General features: G+C 40.2%; 1 protein-coding gene across 3 annotated transcripts in view; it reads right to left on the bottom strand.

The window, feature by feature from the left end:
- Positions 1–18,412, bottom strand: part of PLXDC2 (plexin domain containing 2) — a 467,700-nt gene that overhangs the window by 264,627 nt on the left and 184,661 nt on the right. For all 3 annotated transcript variants that reach the window (XR_010577861.2, XM_074001155.1, XM_074001156.1), the window contains one exon: positions 16,401–16,612. Coding sequence is in view for 2 of the 3 variants with exons in the window: in XM_074001155.1 (XP_073857256.1) it covers positions 16,401–16,612 (212 nt within the window). In the remaining variant the exon portion in view is untranslated. The remainder of the gene's footprint in view (positions 1–16,400; positions 16,613–18,412) is intronic.

Below are 18,412 nucleotides of genomic sequence, written 5' to 3'. Positions count from 1 at the left end.
GATGGCCTAGTGAGTTTACACGAGGAAGGTGATGAGTCATTTGCGTGGTGTGCACTAGCAATAGCAGCTGGGGGCCCATTGGAGAGATGGCCCTGTAGAAATATTTTCTTTTGCCATCACTGTGTTGGGCTACATATGACTATGAAATAATGAATGAATAGCCACTATGTAAACATTTGGATGTCTCTGGAGAAACTAGGAGATCTGGCATGCTGGGCCCAGGTTCCTACATGCCCCTAATCCTCTGCAGCTGGTTAATGGCTGTCCTGTTAGGCTGAGCGTTCTCCTTGTAGCCCCCATGGTCCCCATTCCCCACTGTTTTCCTGCATCCAGAAAGAAAATCCCTTAAGATAACTCATGCTATGTGGTCTTCTGTCTTTCTCCTTCTTGTAACACCTGGACTATTTACCTGCATGACTCCAAGGCCATTTGAATTTGCTCATCAAATTAAGTGCAGTGATCATCTTTAAATATGAGAATGAAAAAGAAAAAATGGAACCGAAGAGTTTGAAATCCTTAGAACTCTAGTCAAGGTAACTTTCACGAACTCAGGAAAACAAATTTGGTATGTGCTAGTAATTAAGGAAGTGGAAACCTCCTCTGAACTATTTGTTCAGATGAATTCTGTTCAGAGGAAGTCTGTGTGAGGGCAAAGGGAGTAATCAATCCAAAATACTGGTTAATAGAGCCCTTTTTAAAACTGGAATTCAATTTCTTCATGTGAGAACTAGGCAGATACATAATACTTCAGGAAGATGGAAAGAGAAATTTCAGATTGTTCGCATCACAAGGGAACTTGGAAACAGGTATTTCTTGATACTCTGAGGAGATTAAGAGATGGATTACTGCATGAAATGAACCTGAGGGGGTCATGAATGAGTCTACAAGGAGCAAGTGGGTGCACAGCCCTGGAAGGGTCCCGTGTTTTGATCAACCTTGTTCCCTTTCTTCTACCTAGCTGCCCAATGGCCCTGCCCACCCAGAAGCACTGTGATGCCTGCTCCCTACTGAGAAAGTCCCATCAGCACTCAGGGAGGGCAGTTTAAGATTCACAGCAGTGACTTCAGGTTGTCTGTCACTCCAGACACCTACAGGAATCAGTACGGTGCTTCTCTGTTCTCTCTCCCTATTTCTCTCTCTCTGCCTCTCTCTTTCTCCAGGCATGTGTGCTTTGCAGCATTTCAATTTGTGATTGCCTAGGAGAGAAAGCAGAGAGGAAATCAGCAAAGTAGGTAAAAACACCCACCTCAGAAGCAAAATGACCAACGTGGAACAGAAGCTGCAGCGTGTAAAGCCAGGAAGATGCTTTCCCTGTAAGCCCCCTTCACTGTCTTTGGAAACTGCTTGTGGTTTCACTTTGCTCTGTTCCAGAATTCTGCAAGGAGCGAGGTTGCTAATACAAATGCTGCTTCCTCTGACTCTTATTTTGTATGTGGACAGCCTCAAGTCTGTAACTAATCCAAGACACAGGAGAAAGAGGAGGAAGAAAATACGTGCAGGTAGCTTGAGCTTTGATCAGCATAGGTTAATGAGGACTCTAGTAGACAAGAGTGGTTTCCAGAAGGTACTAAGCACTGTCCTGTGCCTGACAGTAGACAGATTTTGACACCATGGACACCAGGTAAACACTTTCTCAGTTCCTCTGTGACTACCTTACTTTCCTCTGTTTTTCATCAATTTATTCTTTTGCAGAAGAAAATGGCACCCAGATAATTTGAGTGTGAAAACAAATCTACTGCTAGACAAAGAATCCCAGTGGCCAAGCTATAATCACATATTCTACTTCACTGTTCATTTCAATGTGGAAATGGTCAAGGAAAAAATGTCAGGCTTTTGTTAGCAACCTTGTTCTACTTCTTGTCACATGGACTCCGTTTTTCTTCCAGTCCAAACCACAAATGAGTCTTGGTTTTCTTGGTCAGAAAGGAAGTTGCCTCTCTCTAGTTTCCGGGTTTTATGTCTAACCCTCAGTTAAACGCTGCTTTCCCTACATCCAATACAAGTCGCTTCAAATCAATGGATGCTTTATGAACATCAGCAAAGTACCCAGCATTGTTTCTTTTCTCAAGGAGATTCCAATCTCAGTTAGATCTTCCCCAGACTTGGTCTTTTGAAACAGTCCAGTCATTTCATGGCTTCCCGGTTTAAAGCGATATCCAGAGAGTTTCATTTGCCAAACTTTGATTTAAATAGAGAGGCCCTTCCACTTTTTCCAGAAGAGAATGCACTTTATACTCGCGATGGCTTTACTGTAATGGTGACATGGGGAATGGTTTCAGATGACACAAGTCGTTACTAGTATATGAGTTCTTAGTAAAAAGAAACACTTGGTTTAGAGGGCAAATTTGCCAATAAGAAAACAGAGTGAACACGACGGTTGGAACAGACCAAAGTGGATAAGGCTCCCGGGAATGTACGTGCTTGTATTGGAAGGAGGCCAATGAGGATGAGAGGGAGATTTTCATTCATGGTGCCCAGACCGTTGGGTTCACCATCCTATCCTCTCTCTACCTTTTCATAATTTTCTGATCCCTGTTTTATTTTAATCGATTATACTTGGTTTATTTATTTATTTATTTATTTATTTATTTATTTATTTATTTTGAGACGGAGTCTCGCCCTGTCGCCCAGGCTGGAGTGCAGTGGCCAGATCTCAGCTCACTGCAAGCTCCGCCTCCCGGGTTCCCGCCATTCTCCGGCCTCAGCCTCCCGAGTAGCTGGGACTACAGGCGCCCGCCACCTCGCCCGGCTAATGTTTTGTATTTTTTTTAGTAGAGACGGGGTTTCACCGTGTTAGCCAGGATGGTCTCGATCTCCTGACCTCATGATCCGCCCGCCTCAGCCTCCCAAAGTGCTGGGATTACAGGCGTGAGCCATATACTTGGTCTCTTTTCATTGTCTCTCTCTGCCCTGTCTTCCAGAGCCACAAACTAGAGAGCATATAAAGTTTAAGGAATTCAGTGGAGCAAAATGGAGTCTTGGCCAGTCTTCCATGTACCTGTTTAGTTTATATTGATTGTAATGCTCGGTGAAATAACATCTAAATGAAGAGGACAATAAGTATCACGTATAAGGGCTATCCAAGCCACCATTAATTCCTCCCACAAAAGTCATTTTTAATTAAAGTCCTTCAAAATAATACACACACATTGAGTGTGCACATATATACACATACAAACATACACAAATTCACACACAAACACACAGACACATGCACACACATACAAATTACCAAATTTCTCTTTAGATACTTTGAAAAAAAAAAACACTTTAGTATATTCCAACCTTGCCTAGACATAAGGATTTTTAAAAGCACTGCTTACTATGGCAAGTTCGTGAGTTCCTAATTTTGCAACTGCAGCCCAAAGGAAGACAATGATACATTGGTAAGGTAGCCATTGAGCAGAGACTGGGAGAAACCTCTTTTGGAATAAAATGGAGCAAAGTGAGAAAATTAATGTTTTTCCCACATTCTGATTCCCTGCTGTTAACTCACTTCTGGCTTTATTTCATGGACTGCTTCAAAGTTGGAAATCATTTTCTCTTCCTTGATTCTTTCTGATCAACATTTAAAAAGTCAATAGAAAATCAGGAGGAACAGTGCCACAGCCATTTACCATTTACTGTAATTTACATTCACCAGTGATCACTAACCAAAAAAAAAACAAAAAAAAGTTCCCTTTGAAATGTTTCAACATTGTCCTTAAGGAAAAGATAAAAATAGACTTACTTTTTCTTTTGTCCTTTTATGCAAATGACTTTGATTGTGTGCAGAATATATAACATTCTCTCTGTGTGACAAGGTAAGAGATACACACGGACAAAGCAAAATTTTTTAAAATCCTTGAAATGGCTGTTATAATTATTGTTCAGCAACAAAACTATCTGAACAAAGCCTATTAAATGCATTCTAAATCTGCTCAAACCATAGCAAACTTATTCAAGGGAGCAAAATAACATTTCAACTCTCATGGCAAAAGTAATTTTAATTTCTATTTAAGTTACTTATGGACCAATAAGTAACTGAGCCTTAGCTGCTTCAGTAAGGCCTCCTGCAATCAAAAGATTTACCTTGGATGGGTTGATGTCAGAAAGAGAGAAAGAGAGAGAGGAAGGAAGGAAGGAAAGAAGGAAGGAAGGAAGGAAGGAAGGAAGGAAGGAAGGAAGGAAGGAAGGAAGGAAGGAAGGAAAGAAAGAAGAGGAAGGGGAAGGGGAAGGGGAGACTTCTGAATGTACTAATTCATTTTATTTCCTTAGGTATACGATAGAAAATATTACTTTCCATAGAGTTTTTGAGGAATAGTGAATATACAAAGATTTCTCTAAAAAGTGTGTTTGCCTTTAGGAGATAATTTTACTATCATCTGGGTACAATTGGTAACATGAGAAAAATTTCTAATGAATACTTATAATTTTGTTCTAGCACATTTCTATATTCATAGTTGTTTCCTTACAAAGCCTTATTTAACTACATTTCTCCCATTTGAATGTGACACTCTTCTATTCTGATGAAGATTAATTCCATTTACTTGTAAATGAAATAAAGCAGTATCTGATTACTCAGTGGACAGGGGAAGTTAAGTCAATTTTTATTAAAATATATTAAGGAAAAAGAAGATGATCATTTATACCTGGTTTTTAATATAACAGATAATTCTATAATCCTATTTACAATGGACAAATGAATTGTTTTCAGTTCTTTGAGAAAGTTTGGCGAGATACTTTGTAAACATTTTCAAGGCATAGAATTTTAAATTAGCTTTTACTTTATACTAGTTTTAAATGACAGAACAAGTAAAGATTTCCCTTCAAATAATAAACACTGTGCAAAGCACTATAATCTTAGAAAAAGGAGGAGTATTATAACCTAAATACTCTTGGGAAAAAATCCAAAAATCAAAATCAATGCATTCATCTTTGAAAATTATAAAAAAATTTCATTAAACCACAAAAGATCAGGCAGCATTACTTTTAGGTAGAAAATCCTATTATGAAATAAAACATTTTCAGTTTTGGAAGTACCTAAAAGATTTCCTTAATAAGAGGTGATATAACACGTGAATTTAAAAAAAATTAAACAAATTAATAGAAGTTTGCTTTGTAAGTTTTTCTTTCAAATTGTTTTGGGCACAAACAGGAACTGCATTGTGAATTCAAAATAAAAGAGATAGATGCTAGGTAGGCAGGTAGATAGCTAGGTAGATAGATAAACAGATTGATAGGGACAGATCTCTAGATATCATCTAAAAGGCGAATGTTAGTGATTTACATAGCTTTGCTCTTTAAGCTAAAGATTGCATAAATATATAAGTTTATAAAAGAGTTAGAAATTACTTGTAAAAGCAAAATAGTTCCAGCCACAATAGTTTATTGCATTCCTTCAATTCAGTGCAATGGATTCCAAACTATTACTTCAATTTAATCTCTAAAGTTTGAGATAACATATAGACAATAACTAAAAACAACTATTCCCAAAGGCTGCCAAGTTCACTGCTTTTGTTTCTAGACAGATTTATACATCTATGCATTGCTCGGGCATGAACAGAAATGTTTTCTTTCAGGGAAATACAAAAAGAAAACTAAGGCAGTCTCTTTTCATTCTAAATGTTACCATCTTTTCTTGAACATTCGAGTATTTGATGCCTTCTTTAATAGAGCATAGAGTGACACGTTAGCAAATGTTTTTATCACAAACACAAAAGCTATGCGTGGATTAGACATGCAAATATTTTTACAAAGAGACCCTTATCAGGCCAGATGCGGTGGTTGACTCTTGTAATCCCAGCACACTTTTGGAGGCCGAGGTGGATGGATCACCTGAGGTCAGGAGTATGAGACCAACCTGGCCAACACGGCAAAACCCCATCTCTATTAAAAATACAAAAAAATATAGCTGGGTGTGGTGGTGGCACTGTAATCCCAGCTACTCAGGAGGCTGAGGCAGGAGAATCGCTTGAACCTGGGATGTGGAGGTTGCAGTAAGCAGAGATCACGCCACTGCACTCCAGCCTGGGCAACACAGCAAGACTCCATCTAAAAAAAAAAAAAAAAGAGAGAGAGAGAGAGACCCTTATTCCCTTATCTATCTTAGATCTGCTTCAGAAATACAAGGTGAAGTATAACTCCCTGAATATTTAGCAGAGTGTATTATGCATCATTGCTTAAAAATAGAAACACAAATTTTCATACATATGTTTAGATAATCAGAGAAAAAATTAAATGCCTCCTCTATTTGTAATGGCCTATCGATGTGTAGACCTAATAGTGTTTCCATCTAAGTCACAATATTTGACAAAGACACATGAGACATTTTTGGGGAAGGTTCATAGAAACTTATGGTTGTCATATACAGTTACAGAACATCACTGTTTATCAGACACTGTCATCCTTTATGTATTCAATGAATTGGTGCTAAATTGTTGAGTACACATTAATTTGCATGATAAAATAAATGGCAAAGACTCACTGTGATTCGTGTAGCCAACTAGCATTATTCCTTGTAAAGATGATGTAAGTTCACGGACAGAGTAGATTCATCATATTATGGATCTTCATGGAAATAAGTAGTGGCTCTGATATTCCCCCAGATGCAGTAATAAAAATAATGCTATCAGCATGTCTGTGTCAACTCAGATTTATCTAGCCTTTGAGGTACAATCAATTCATTATTCCATTTGTGATTCTGAAAATCACAGGAAGAAAACCTAGTCTTTAAGGTCTAATCCACTGATATGGAATGGGATTGCCCAGTGAATGATCCCGGAAGCTCTCTCCTTATCGCCAGGAAAACAGAAAGCTAAGAAGATGAGTTATGGTCCCCACAGGGACAGGAGCTGAGCTGAATTCAATATTCCTTGAGACCTGGTAACCCCAGTCTAGGTGCTGGTGGATGACATTTTTCACACTTTGCTAAACTGCTGGCGGTTAAGCCTGGACCATATTGTGTGGGATCCTCAAATGTGAATTTCCCTGTATGAATTTCTCCCATGCTTGGGAGAGCAAAGAATTCCTTCCCAGGAGTACCGTCCTTCTGTGGGTACATCCAGCTGCACTCTGGCACAAGCACGCCTCTCCATGAGCCACCAGGAGAACGGAGGCCTCCTGCATCTTCTGACCTCCCTGCTCCTGAGTTCCAGCCCATACTCAATGGCCACTTGCTCCTTCATCCTGAGTCCTTTGTTCAACATAGAAAGAATGGACATATTCTGAACTACAAAAACAATGAACTTTAACATGATTTTTAAAAATCAACTAGACAAATATTTAGACCTATGACATTGGGGCTGGACTCTAATTTTCACATTGAAAATAATTTTCATCTGAGTATATTTGATATGTTATCTTGGAAATTAGTATAGGCAAAGAAGAGAAATATGTTTGCAAAATGATAAAATAGAAAGTCAGCTGATTAACTGTTACCTGGCATTCTCTAATTCAAATTCCCCTATTACTGTCACTATTTAATGCAGAGTAAGGATATATTAAAGTCCTCATGAATGGCTATGAAATTAAAGTAGAAAAAACTTGATGTGATGATCATATAATTAATCTTAGGATCCCTTGGGGAATGGGGAGATTAAATATGAGATTTCTCTTTGAACATGGAGAATGCAAGAATATTATTCACCCTGAAACATAATTCTTGTTCTGAAAATAAATTATATGACTAATGCAGTTAATAATTCTACAACCTGCATGTATCATTCTAAAGACTATTTTCATGCCATGACTATCAGTAAACTCAATTAGCTCACAGTGAAGCATCAAAGAGAAAATTCAGTTATTCTTCATGGAACTCTTTGAAGGACAGTTATGGATCTTTTTCCATTTTTGTTTCAATAAAGAGCTGACATGTCAAGCTAAGAATAATCTATAATCGAGCAAGATATATGATACTCTATTTTAATCCTCATTATCTTTTTAGAGGGTGAGCAATAATTGCAGATATCACTTCTGTCTGATTTACTATTTTCGGTACACTTTCTTCTTTGCAAAGTAAGTCCTCATCAATATGCTAAACGAAAATGAATGGGAGAAAAATCAGAAGTTTAAAATCCATGTGTTTTTGCAAATTACCCAAACAGAAAAGACTGAAATAGATTTTGCTGTCAGTTAACACACAACCTTTGGCAATACAGAGTGGAAGAAACGAGGCCAGTTCTCAACCCACATTAGATAGGGGCTGTCAAGGTAGCATCAGGCCACTCTGCCAGGAAAGGCAATGGCAGAGACCTGCAATTAACCTTCAGAATCAAGCAAGGAACAGAAGGTCACGCAAAATTTCAGCAATATTGATTAATTTAAATTAATGAGTAGAAATCGAAATATTTCTGAAATTCATATGCTCATCCATAGCCTTTCCCCTAACCACTATCTCACGTCACACTAAGCTAAATTGAACTCATCTTTTCACTGCTAGATTTGGGATTTCTGATCCAGTTCCCATAGCTATCGGGTAGGAGCATCAATGCCAACTTGCCTTTCTGTATTTAATATTGTACAGCAGTTTCCAAGTACCTTCCTGATAAATTTCAAACACCTTAGTGTCATATACAATGAAGTTTAAAATCTTGCTCCTGGTTATCTGTGTAAAACACGCTATCTAGTATGACCTTGACACCTGGCTATCTTCTGACACTTTCTTTGTGACTTGGTTCAGATGACACCTCATCACTGCATTAATCCTGCTTCTCTACAGAACAAAGGTCTCCTTCTGCCTGTTCATGAACCTATGCAATATTTCTCCTTTTCAACTGCATGCTTTCACATGCTTTCATTCTCTGTGCAAGCCAATCTGACACCTACAAGCATTTGGAAGATTTCAGTTCACTTTGAGGTCCAAGATGTGCACTTCTTCAGGATTAATCTTTGCCTTCCCTTTGCACAATTTTCTGATTTTGCAGCCACATGTTAAACATCTACCAGTTTAAGAGTCCCCCAAAAGGAAATACTTCACACACAAAAACTCCATCAGATTTTCACATTCATAATAGATATAGCAAAAGGTCTGTTCAATGTCAAAGGATACTTTTGAACAATGTCAAAAATCTACACTATCACATTCTTCTTGTACATAAGGGTTTTCTTCTAGGAACTCACTGAGCACGATAGTAGCGTAAAGACAGAACCAGCATAGCAACATTCCACAAAATTTTATCACTCCATTTCTGTGAAGTGGGATGATGTCTTACTGCTCCTTTATAGTTATATTCATTATTGTCACTTTCAGACCTCTGAAATTGAGTGAGCTTCTGTAGGCTTAAAATACAGATGAGGAGTAAGATTTTCCACATCTAAGGATGATCCAATGTACTCTCTTGTATTAGTCCATTCTCAAGGTGCTGATAAAGACATACCCAAGGCTGGGTAATTTATAAAGAAAAAGAAGTTCAATGGACTCACAGTTCCACATGGCTGGAGAGGCCTGACAATCATGGCAGAAGGTGAAGGAGGAGGAAAGTCATGTCTTGCATGGCGACAGGCAAGGGAACTCCGCTTTATGAAACCATCCGATCTCATGAGACTTGCTCACCATCATGAGAACACTATGGGAAGAGTCCGCCCCTGTGATTCAGTTATTTCCCACTGGGTCTCTCCCACAACACATGGGAATTATGGGAGCTATACAATTCAAGAAGAGATTTGGGTGGGGACACAGCCAAACCATATCATCTCTATACTGCAAACATAACATGGAGACTCTGTCCACATCAACATTACAGAATTTGTTTTTTCTTCATAAAGTAATCATCAACACCATCACATTTTTTTTTTTTATTTTTTTGAGACAGAGTTTCACTTTCATTGCTTAGGCTGAAGTGTTGTGACACGACCTTGGCTCACTGCAACCTCCACCTCCCAGGTTCAAGCAATTCTCCTGCCTCAGCCTCTTGAGTAGCTGGGACTACAACATACACCACCATGCCCGGCTACTTTTGTATTTTTAGTAGAGACAGCGTTTCACTATGTTGGCCAGACTGGTCTTGAACTCCTGACCTCAAGTGATCCACCTGCCTCGGCCTCCCAAAGTGTTGGGATTACAGGCGTAAGCCACTATGCCTGGCCTACATTCTTTTTTTAGATTAAATATTTGCTGATGACTTACTTCCTCTCAAATAGATTTTCTAGTTAAAGGCTGCAATCAGCTATTAGAGCCCATGCAATGACCTTGTATATAGCAATTAGCAACTGGTAAAATTTTTAAAGAAACATATCGCACAATTTGTAAAAATAAGATGCCAACACAACTGGCAGTGTATGTGTGATAGCTGAAGATCAAAGAGAGTTTTTAGATATGTATTTAAGAGAAAAACTGTTTATCTCTACTTTTTAGCTAAATCTGTCACATATATTTGTTGATCATTCTTGACTGTACTTTCCTCAGATATGAACTTTAATGTACATGAATAATACAACAGTTGCTGGATACAACTGAAAGTTTTAATTAGGCACCAGAATGAGAACTCCATAAGACATACTGTTGGCAGGCACCTAAATTTAATCCAAGATTTCTGCTCTCAAAACTAATAGCTAAATCCTTACAACCCAAAGTGTGACCTGTGGCCTGCCCACAACCGTATCACCTGAGACCTTATTAGAAACAGAATATCAGACCAGCTCCAGCCTAGAACTAAGAAATGAGAATGTGCATTTTAACCAGATTCCCAGGTGATTTGAAAGCTTGTTAAAGTTTCAGAGGCATTGGCCTAGCTCCCAATCTCTGAGTCACTTTTGATCATGAAACTACACTAATATGATCCCTAATCCCTATTTCTAAAACCTCCCTTCTTCAGTCATCCAGAGGCTTTTGAATCAAGGCAAAAATCACACAGTGCAGTCCTTTTCATAAACACTTTCAGTGTCCCAAGAGTGCGAATATGAGACTTCCAATATTGCATGTGAATAAGTGTTTAAAACCATATATTTGGTCTAGCATGTCACAAAGGACTCTGTGATTGATTTCTATAAAGTGAAGAACTGTACGTGATCAACACTGTTCTACAGCAGTGGGCTGGTGAAACTGAGCTTTATGAAGCATCAGTAATTTCAGCCAACACTGCTGAAGCTCTCTCCATCCCGTGAGGTGCTATCCTTGCTACAAGAGCTTCTTGCCAGATAATGGGAAGGTGGCCAGCTTCCAGGGGAAGATGCTTGCGCTGCTCATTTACACATGTGTCCCTGAAGTTGTGGAATTCAGTGAAGGCCACTCCAACAAGGCCAAGTCATGAATGGAATCCAATCCTGCCTGAAAGCCCTGTAAACCTTTATATTCCCAAAATAATTATACAAAGTGGCACATCCAGTGATTGTTTCAGGACACCTCATTTTTAATACCTACACATCAGCAGAAGGTACTTGACTTCTCATCTGGCTAAGTGGTTATATGTCCATATGAATGAACAGAGGAAATAGAAGAAGAAAAGTCTCACAGAAATCAACATTCAGATCAATAGTGGCATTTGCCGTCTGTTGGGTTCCTGCTTATTCAACAGGATATACACTTGGCTTCTAGAGATTGTATATGTTCATGGGAAGAATATTAGAAAATGAAAACAATGACAACAACAAAACCTTAACTGGAGGAATTACTTAACTGGGATACCAAGTTTTATAATCCTTCCATTATCTGTTCTTGTGAAGAGCCAGAAAAAATACTGTCACCAAGTACCAAGTGAAGAGAATAACAGCCTTTGTGTCAAAACAGTAAACATGCGATTGTCTCGTTTTGGTTTGGGATTTTTGTTGTTGTTGCTGTTCTGTTTAAGTGAAAGTAGAATATAAAGTCTAGGCAATGAAAAAAATGAGGAGAACATCTGAGGAACACCGTTCTGGGTGGTTTTTGTCTCACTGTGATACACAGAATTTTCACAGCCACTACTGCAGCCAGGGCTGCAAGACAAAATAATTCTGATCCCTGAAACCGACTTCGAAAGCATCTAAAGGAAAAAAGCACACAGAACTTTTTCTAGCTTATTGTTTTTGTTTAGCAATATAAACCAAAACGAGAAGTGAGATCTTGTAACAATGCCAGGCACAGAGTATTCACTTTATAACCATTTGGTTCCTTTCTTTCTTATTTCTGTTGAACAATTAGGCAAAACTATTTCCAAAAGAGATGCAACCGTGTTCACAATTACCTTTTTTTTTTTTTTTTTTTTGGGACAAAGAAAATAAATCATTATTTTATTTTATTTTATTTTTTTTATTTTTTATTTTTTTTTTTAATTTATTTATTATTATTATACTTTAAGTTGTAGGGTACATGTGCATAATGTAACAATTACCTTTTTTACCTTTTTTTTTTTTTAAGACTTAGTCTCGCTCTGTCGCCCAGGTTGGAGTGCAGTGGTGGGATCTCGGCTCACCGCAACCTTCACCACCCAGGCTCATGCAATTCTCATGCCTCAGCCTCCTGAGTAGCTGGGATTACAGGCGCTCGCCAGCACACCTGGCTAATTTTTGTACTTTTGGTAGAGATGAGGTTTCACCATATTGGCCAGGCTGATCTCAAACTCCTGACCTCAGGCTATCCGCCTGCCTCGGCCTCCCAAAGTGCTGGGATTACAGGTGTGAGCCACCGTGCCTGGCCCACAAACACCATTTCAAGGGCCAGGATAAGTAAACCTTTCTGATATGGTTTGTATATTTGCCCCTTCCAAATCTCATTTGGAAATGTAATCCCAGTGTTGGAGGTGGGGCCTGGTGGAGGTGTCTGAATCATGAGGGCAGATCCCTCATGAATGGCTTAGTGCCATCCCCTTGGTGATGAGTGAGTTCAGGAGAGATCTGGTTGTTTGAAAATGTGCAGCACTGTGCCCCTCGCTCTCTCTTGTTCCTGCTCTCATCGTGTGACATGCCTGCTCCTGCTTTGCCTCCTGCCATGGTTGAAACCTTCCTGAGTCCACACCAGAGGCCAAGCAGATGCTGGAGCCATGCTTCCTGTATGGCCTACAGAACCGTGAGTTAAATCAACCTCTTCTCTTTATAAATGACCCAGTCTCGGTATTTCTTTATAGGAAGGCAAAAATGGCCTAGTACACTTTCCAAACTTTCAGAGGTAGATTTTTGTTTCCAAAACTAGTGGCAGTGCCAATGAGTTACTTGGGGAGCTTTAGATCCCAGTAATCTCCATCAATCCCCAGAACTCCATCAAAATGAGTGAATCTTGAAATAAAGGCAGTGTTCTTAGTATGCAACTCTAGCTTTAAGACAAGTCTTTTTCCTGCCAGACTGAAACCCCACAATTACCCTCATATGGATACCCAGGGGCTGCCACTGTTCAAAATCACTACATAATTCAAGTGCCATTTGTCTTTCCTTTTGCTAGAAAGAGCAACGTCAAGTCTAAAGGATCAACCTTGTGAGCCTGGCAAAGCCTGCATTTGAATACCAGCTGGGTTTGAATACTCATTAATAGGAAGCCTTGGAAAATACTAAAACCTAAATCTGAAATTGCCCTCATGTAAAAGAATCATTGAAATTGCCAAAAAACATGGGGACACAAATCTCTCGAGACTGCTGTGAGGACCAAACAAGACAGCATCTACACAGCAGCTGGCAGATCTTAGCCCTGGGTGCGTACCCACCAAACAGTCCCCTGGGCCATCCTTCTGCCGTCTTTTTACTGATTCAAAACTACTGACACTTCGTGGTCTCCCTCTGTTAAGGTAGGAAGTGGAAAAATAGGCTGAATAACAAAATTACGGCTACAGTAACCCCTGGGATTGTATTTGCAGGAGTGTTAATATATCCCCAATCAAAGAGATTCCTTATTTTATAAATGATTAAGAAAATTCAGCACCCCACAGGAGAGATCACAGAGTTCTTGGAATCTGTGTTCTCCTCTTTCTTTTTTAAAAAAATTTTAAAATCTTTACCTACTTAGGGGGTACTGGTGCAGATTTTGTGCATTTCGTCATGGTAAAGTCTGGGCTTTTAGCCGAATAGTGATGTGTTGTTCCCTTTCAATATCCATCGAGTCCTAGTTCTGGGCAGAGAGTATACACCTCTGCTTCTATTCAGTTCTCCTTTCTTGACACTACACCCCAGCTAAAGAGTGGCAATTATGTTGCCTACCCCAAGTTGCTATGACATCATCATTGCCAAAATAGCAGGTCACTCTGCAGGAGTCAGAATATCCTCTTAGAGACATAAGAAGACTTCTGCTCCTGACACGTCGACCTTTGCCTGGTAAGGGACCTGGCTGGGGCAGCCTGCGAACACCATAGCTGCATAATAGCTAATGCCATGGAGTGGGGTTCGAGAAATTGCTGTCTTTTTCCAATATACTGAATCCCCACAGCCTAGGCTTCAGATCTTCTGAAGATTTCTCTCAATATGAGGGAACAAAATGATGCCTTGATACTATTTGCAGGACTAGGTAGTATCTGCTTCAGGAAGCTGAGTTCTTTTTCTTAAATAATGAGTATTTCAGGGACTGTGGTGCAGTAAAAAGGATGCTGCCTGGTTCTTAAAAATCATAAGCCTGTCAGCTCAGAGAAAGTAGGAACTGAAACTTCAGGTTGAGAGAGAATGTACCAGCAGACAATGAGCAGACCATATGTGACAATAGAACGCTGATGCAACCTCTCCAGCAGCCAGTTCAGGAAGCCACAACACAGCCTTGGCAGTGGTGAGCCCAGAAAGGTCAGGACTTCCTTAGTAACTGAGAGCTTCTCTATTTCTTTGTCTTCATATCTCTCTCAGGACCATTAAAAGCCAAAGATGTTCCTCAAACTAGTAACATAAGATGCTGTTTCTTGCCGGGTGCGGTGGCTCACGCCTTTAATCCAAGCACTTTAGGAGGGCGAGGCAGGTGGATCACTTGAGGTCAGGAGTTCAAGACCAGCCTGGCCAACATGGTGAAACCCTGTCTGTACTAAAAATACAAAAATTAGCTGGGTGTGGTGGTGCACACCTGTAATCCCAGCTACTCAGGAGGCTAAGGTAGGAGAATGGCTTGAATCCAGGAGGCAGAGGTTGCAGTAAGCCGAGATCATGCCACTGCACTCCAGCCTGGGCGATAGAGCGAAACTCAGTCTCAAAACAAACAAACAAACATGCTGTTTCTAATTAGCTCACCTCCAGGTTTGCCATGCCAACAACCTCCAATCAGAGTGCATCTGAACCTTCTATTTTTCACTAAAAGCCTTCCCACTCCCCAACCTGCCTTTACATCTCTGCTGAAAACAAGTGATGGCAGCCGAAGCCGTGCCCGAGCAAACTGGATAAATCACCTCTGCTTGTTCTCAGTTGGGTGGTCTTCGCTTTTTACCAGTTTACTTGCTTGTTTCTGTTGGACCTAGTTTACAAACAAGGTCGTATTTTGTGATTTGCAGTGCTAAGGACTACAGAAACTTGAGAAATGTAACACCACCTTTGAGGCCTTCGAGCAACCTTCAAATGTGCCTAAAATGCACCCTCTGCACATGTCTGTACTTTGCAAACTGTTCTCTGACCATTCTCCTCCCTCCACTTCATAGCTGCAACCATAATAAAGAATAACTCAGTCAGAGAGACCAATCATTCCAGTTTGTCCAGAACTCTTCCGTATTTAACACTGGAAGCCATCCTACGTTCCAGAAAACCTCTTGGCCACGAGCAAACTGGAACCAGCGGTCACCCTATGAGACAGTCCTGGAGATGTCATTCTACACCTCAGCCGCTGCAGAGGAAATTGACTCTGCCTGGCATGCCCCTCCCTCTTCCCATCAACAGGTCATCAATTAGGTGAACTCCTCTCAATCTGTCAAGCCCCACCTAAATGCCCAGTTCTAGGCTAAGCCTCTTTGGCAGCACCCCAACTCTCAATCCCAAGCAGTTTCCTCACACTCTCCTTCATGCCACACTACAGCCTGCATACTTTCATTGTACATATCACATGGCACTGGGATGATTTGCTTATGGCACTTAGATGCTCTTACACAGGGCCAAGAGAGGTGGCTCATGCCTGTAATCCCAGAGCTTTGGGAGGCCTTCGTGGGTGGATCACCTAAGGTCAGGAGTTCTAGACCAGCCTGGCCAACGTGGTGAAATGCCATCTCTACTAAAAATACAAAAAATAGCTGAGCGTGGTGGCACGTGCCTGTAGTCCCAGCTACTTAGGAGGCTGAGGCAGAAGAATTGCTTGAACCCAGGAAGCAGAGGTTGCAGTGAGCTGAGATCGTGCCACTGCACTCCAGCCTGTGTGACAGAGTGAGACTTCGTCTCAAAAATAAATAAATAAATAAAGATGCTCTTACACAATGAATTCCTTGAGAGCAGGCGCAGTATTGTTGCCGCACTGCTCACTGTCATCAAGTTCTAGACTGAGATGAAGGGACAACTTATGTAATAAAAGTTGGGCACCTACATGAAATATATTCACCAATCCATTTCAGTTACCGAGACTATTTATCTACCTCAATCTGGGTATTGTTGTCCTGCCCATCGTCCAGTAGCAGGTCTGTGAAGCTTCTGGGCTCAGGAGAGTCTTGGCTGACGCTTGCTCGGTTCGTGTCTACCGCCTTGAGAAAGTCCAAGTTTCTTTTCCACCTGTGGCTGTATGCATGGGAATCGATTTCCACCTCCTCCTCTGCGTGAGGGAAGGCCTGAGCAAATCCATACTGCCAATCTGTTTGAAAAAGAAAGAAAATGTGTTACCACTCATTATGTGTACCATACATGCACGTGCTGTCGGCTCGAGAAGAAAAAATAATTCTGTGAGGCACGAGAATAGGAAACTAACTTACAAGGCTTAAATCTGTTTACTTGTGACATCTTGAGCTGGTACGAACATCTCTGATTGGAATGCAATTGCAGGAAACACCAGGAGTTGTGACAGTGGTTAATGGGCAGATCTTGCAGAGTTTTTAAAAACAGATGTGCTGCCCTGAAGCAATGCATTTTTATTCCCTTCCCTCGCCCCCTCCACATGCACACTTCATAAACATTCTCTAGCTGTTCTGAAAAAGCAAGCTAGAATCCAAAGGGATGAAACCAAGTGACTGTCAGATTATTTTGAAAATAAAAATCAGACCTCATTAACTTGTAAGCTTATATTTATTTCACTTGCATTACGCTGGACAGCAAAGAGACACCAATGTATATGAACGGGTTAAATAATACATGAGATCGTCTTCACGTAAATGGGCGAAACTCCCTTGTAGCTTACAAGCCAGTCTTGGTTCATTGCCTGACCCATTTAATAAGTAAGACCCTCAGGAGTCATCACTGTACTTTTGTTCATTTGCGCCGTTCTCACCTTGAAATCTTGTCAGGGTCTAAAGGATGACAGTGATGGGCACTTATAGAAATGGATGGGAAGGCAAGGAGATCAAATCACAAAGGCATTTTAAAGCTGTCTGCAGGGACTGGCCTTGCTGACCCAGCTTATCCTGCTACTCCAGGAGGAAAAAATGAGATTTAATCATTACTCCCCATCTTTCATTTCGGTAGGTCAGTAGGGGAAGGCGTGCCACAAGTATTGGAAATTCAGTTTCTGAACAAGAACAGCCTTCTTCTCCCCAACTATTACTAAAAGATATGAATGGACGGGTTTTAGAACTGGCAAGATATGGATTCAAAAAGGGAGAAGAAATTTAATTATAGCCATTATGTTCCCCTTGGTACAATAACATTCTAAGAAACCAAAATGTATTTAATACAGCTTATAATACAATGATTCAACTACTTAGAACTCTAATAACTAACTTAAGGTTACCACTACCAATCACAGGCATAATTACCTAAACTTTTCAACTCAGAAAGGTGCTACTAATTCTTCTAGACAGAGAGGATATTATTTGGTTTCACAGTAAACTTAAAAGATCTCTTATTGTCTGACATTTTGGTGCATAGTACCCAGAGAGAAACACTACCATGATGTCTGCCATCTAGACCTTTCCTTGAACTCCTAGAATGTTAGAGCTCAAAAGGACCACAGAGACCAAAGTAGCCAAAACTCCACAGGGAGAAACCCAAGAGCAAGAGAAATGTAGCATTGTGTTCATTTTATTGAATTGCTGTAGGCTTAAAAAAAAATTCATGTACATAAAGGGCTGAGTGTGGACACCCTCCTGCCCTCCACACAATGTGTAATAAGCACATCTAAGCAGTATTGTCATCATCACTGTAGAAAATATCTCTTTTTGTAATACTGTTGTCCCTACTAGCCATTGGATAGTACTCAAAATGTGTTTATTGACTGACTGAATGAGTGGATGAATGAATTGTTGACAGTCTTTCTGGAACAAGCATCATCGGACCAGGCAAAATTAAGTAATGAAAAAACTACTGTGCAAGGAAGAATCCAGGACTCTTGGGCTGGAATTCTTTCCAGTAGATTTGCTGGTTGTATGATCCAGCATAATTCTAAAAAGTCTCAGTGCTTTTGTTACCCTATATTTTAAATGGGAATGAAAATATCCTGCCT

The sequence above is a fragment of the Macaca fascicularis genome, chromosome 9 (genome assembly GCF_037993035.2).
Source record: "Macaca fascicularis isolate 582-1 chromosome 9, T2T-MFA8v1.1".
Taxonomy (NCBI): Eukaryota; Metazoa; Chordata; class Mammalia; order Primates; family Cercopithecidae; genus Macaca; species Macaca fascicularis.
Note: the sequence above shows the minus strand (reverse complement) of the source record. Positions and strands in the feature narration are given on the sequence as shown.